Source organism: Cebus imitator, unplaced genomic scaffold (assembly GCF_001604975.1).
Source record: "Cebus imitator isolate Cc_AM_T3 unplaced genomic scaffold, Cebus_imitator-1.0 Scaffold8, whole genome shotgun sequence".
NCBI classification, from domain to species: Eukaryota; Metazoa; Chordata; class Mammalia; order Primates; family Cebidae; genus Cebus; species Cebus imitator.
In genome coordinates, this window is record NW_016107323.1 from 8799888 (window position 1) to 8801508 (window position 1621).

The 1621-nt window shown below is 48.4% G+C and overlaps 1 protein-coding gene across 1 annotated transcript in view; it reads left to right on the forward strand.

Annotated features, from left to right (window-relative positions):
- Window positions 1-1621, forward strand: part of ALDH2 (aldehyde dehydrogenase 2 family member) — a 42373-nt gene that overhangs the window by 30059 nt on the left and 10693 nt on the right. The window contains exon 10 of the mRNA XM_017542670.2: window positions 992-1156. Coding sequence (XP_017398159.1) covers window positions 992-1156 — 165 coding nt within the window. The remainder of the gene's footprint in view (window positions 1-991; window positions 1157-1621) is intronic.

The window sequence follows — 1621 nt, forward strand, 5'->3', positions numbered from 1 at the left end:
AGATGAAGTCTCACTCTACTGCCGTAGCTGGAGTGCAGTGACACAATCTTGGCTCACTGCAACCTCCATCTCCTGGGTTCAGATGATTCTCCTGCCTCAGCCTCCCGAGTAGCTGGGACTGTAGTCACGCACCACCACATCTGTCTAATTTTTATATTCTTAGTAGAGATGGGGTTTCACCATGTTGGCTGGGTTGGTCTTGAACTCTTGACCTCATGATCCACCCGCCTCAGGCTCCCAAAGTGCTGGGATTACAGGTGTGAGACACCATGCCAAGCCCAAGCTTTCCTTCCTCTTTTTTTTTAATTTAAATATTTTTTGTTTGTTTTTATAAATAGAGATAAGGTTTTTCCATGTCAGTCAGGCTGGTCTCGAATTCCTGACCTCAGGTAATCCGCTGGCCTCAGCTTCCCAAAGTGCCGGGATTACAGGCTTAAGCCACTGCACTTGGCCGTCTTTCCTTCTTTTTACAGAATATTTTGGGCCATCTTCCTCTGTCAGTTAGTTCACAGATCTGTTAGTGATGACAGAATATATTGCATAATAATTTTAACCAACCCCTCTGCTGATTTATACTTAGAATTGTTTCCATCTTTTGCCTTTACAAAATCTTCCCCCAGCCTGGGCAACAAGGCAAAACCCCATCTCTACTAAAAATACAAAAATCAGCCCAGCATAGTGGTGTGTGGCTATAGTCCCAGCTATTTTTGGGAGGCTGAGGTGGGGGGATCGCTTGAGCCTGGGAGGCGGTGCTAATCTAATAGTTGAAAAGTAAAAAATGGATGTGATGTGCATTTCTTTGATGAGCTGAGGAAGCTGGGCCTTTTTTGTGTTTTCTGATAATGGCCCTGTGTGTTTCCTCTTCCAATCTTGCTTACTCATGACCTTGGTCCATTTCCCAGTTGTCTGGTTGCCTACGTAATTCTAAGCCTGAAGCCTAGGAGAGGTCTGAATCTGACGTCTCCATAACCCTGGCCTCCGTCTCCCACAGGTGGATGAAACTCAGTTTAAGAAGATCCTTGGCTACATCAATTCTGGGAAACAAGAAGGGGCAAAGCTGCTGTGTGGTGGGGGCGTTGCTGCCGACCGTGGCTACTTTATCCAGCCCACTGTGTTTGGAGATGTGCAGGATGGCATGACCATCGCCAAGGAGGAGGTGAGCACCTGGGGCCGGTGCTCTGGGAACGTTCTTGGCAGAAGGAGAGGTAAACAATTCAGCCTGGCATCCTGACACTGTCACCTATCTGCTGTCTTGGGGCCAGATCATGAGTTATGCCCAGAACAAGTGCCCAGAGCAAGTGATTCATGGTATGCATCTGATCTTGTCGCTCCTCTTCAACTTATACCCTCTGTCTGGGAGATCGTCTGCATTCCCCAGCATGACGTGCAGGCCCTTGTATCATGGCCCTGATAGCCAGGTGTCTAGGAATGACATTGCCTGCTCCCTCCCATGGCCTATTTTTTTTTCAGTCAGGGTCTTGCTATGTTACCCAGGCTGGAGTGCAGTGGGGTGATCATGGCTCCTCAGAGCTTTGAATTCCTGGGCTCAAGTGATTCTCCCATCTCAGCCCCCTGAGTAGCTGAGACCACAGGTGCTCACCACCATGCCTGGCTAATTTTT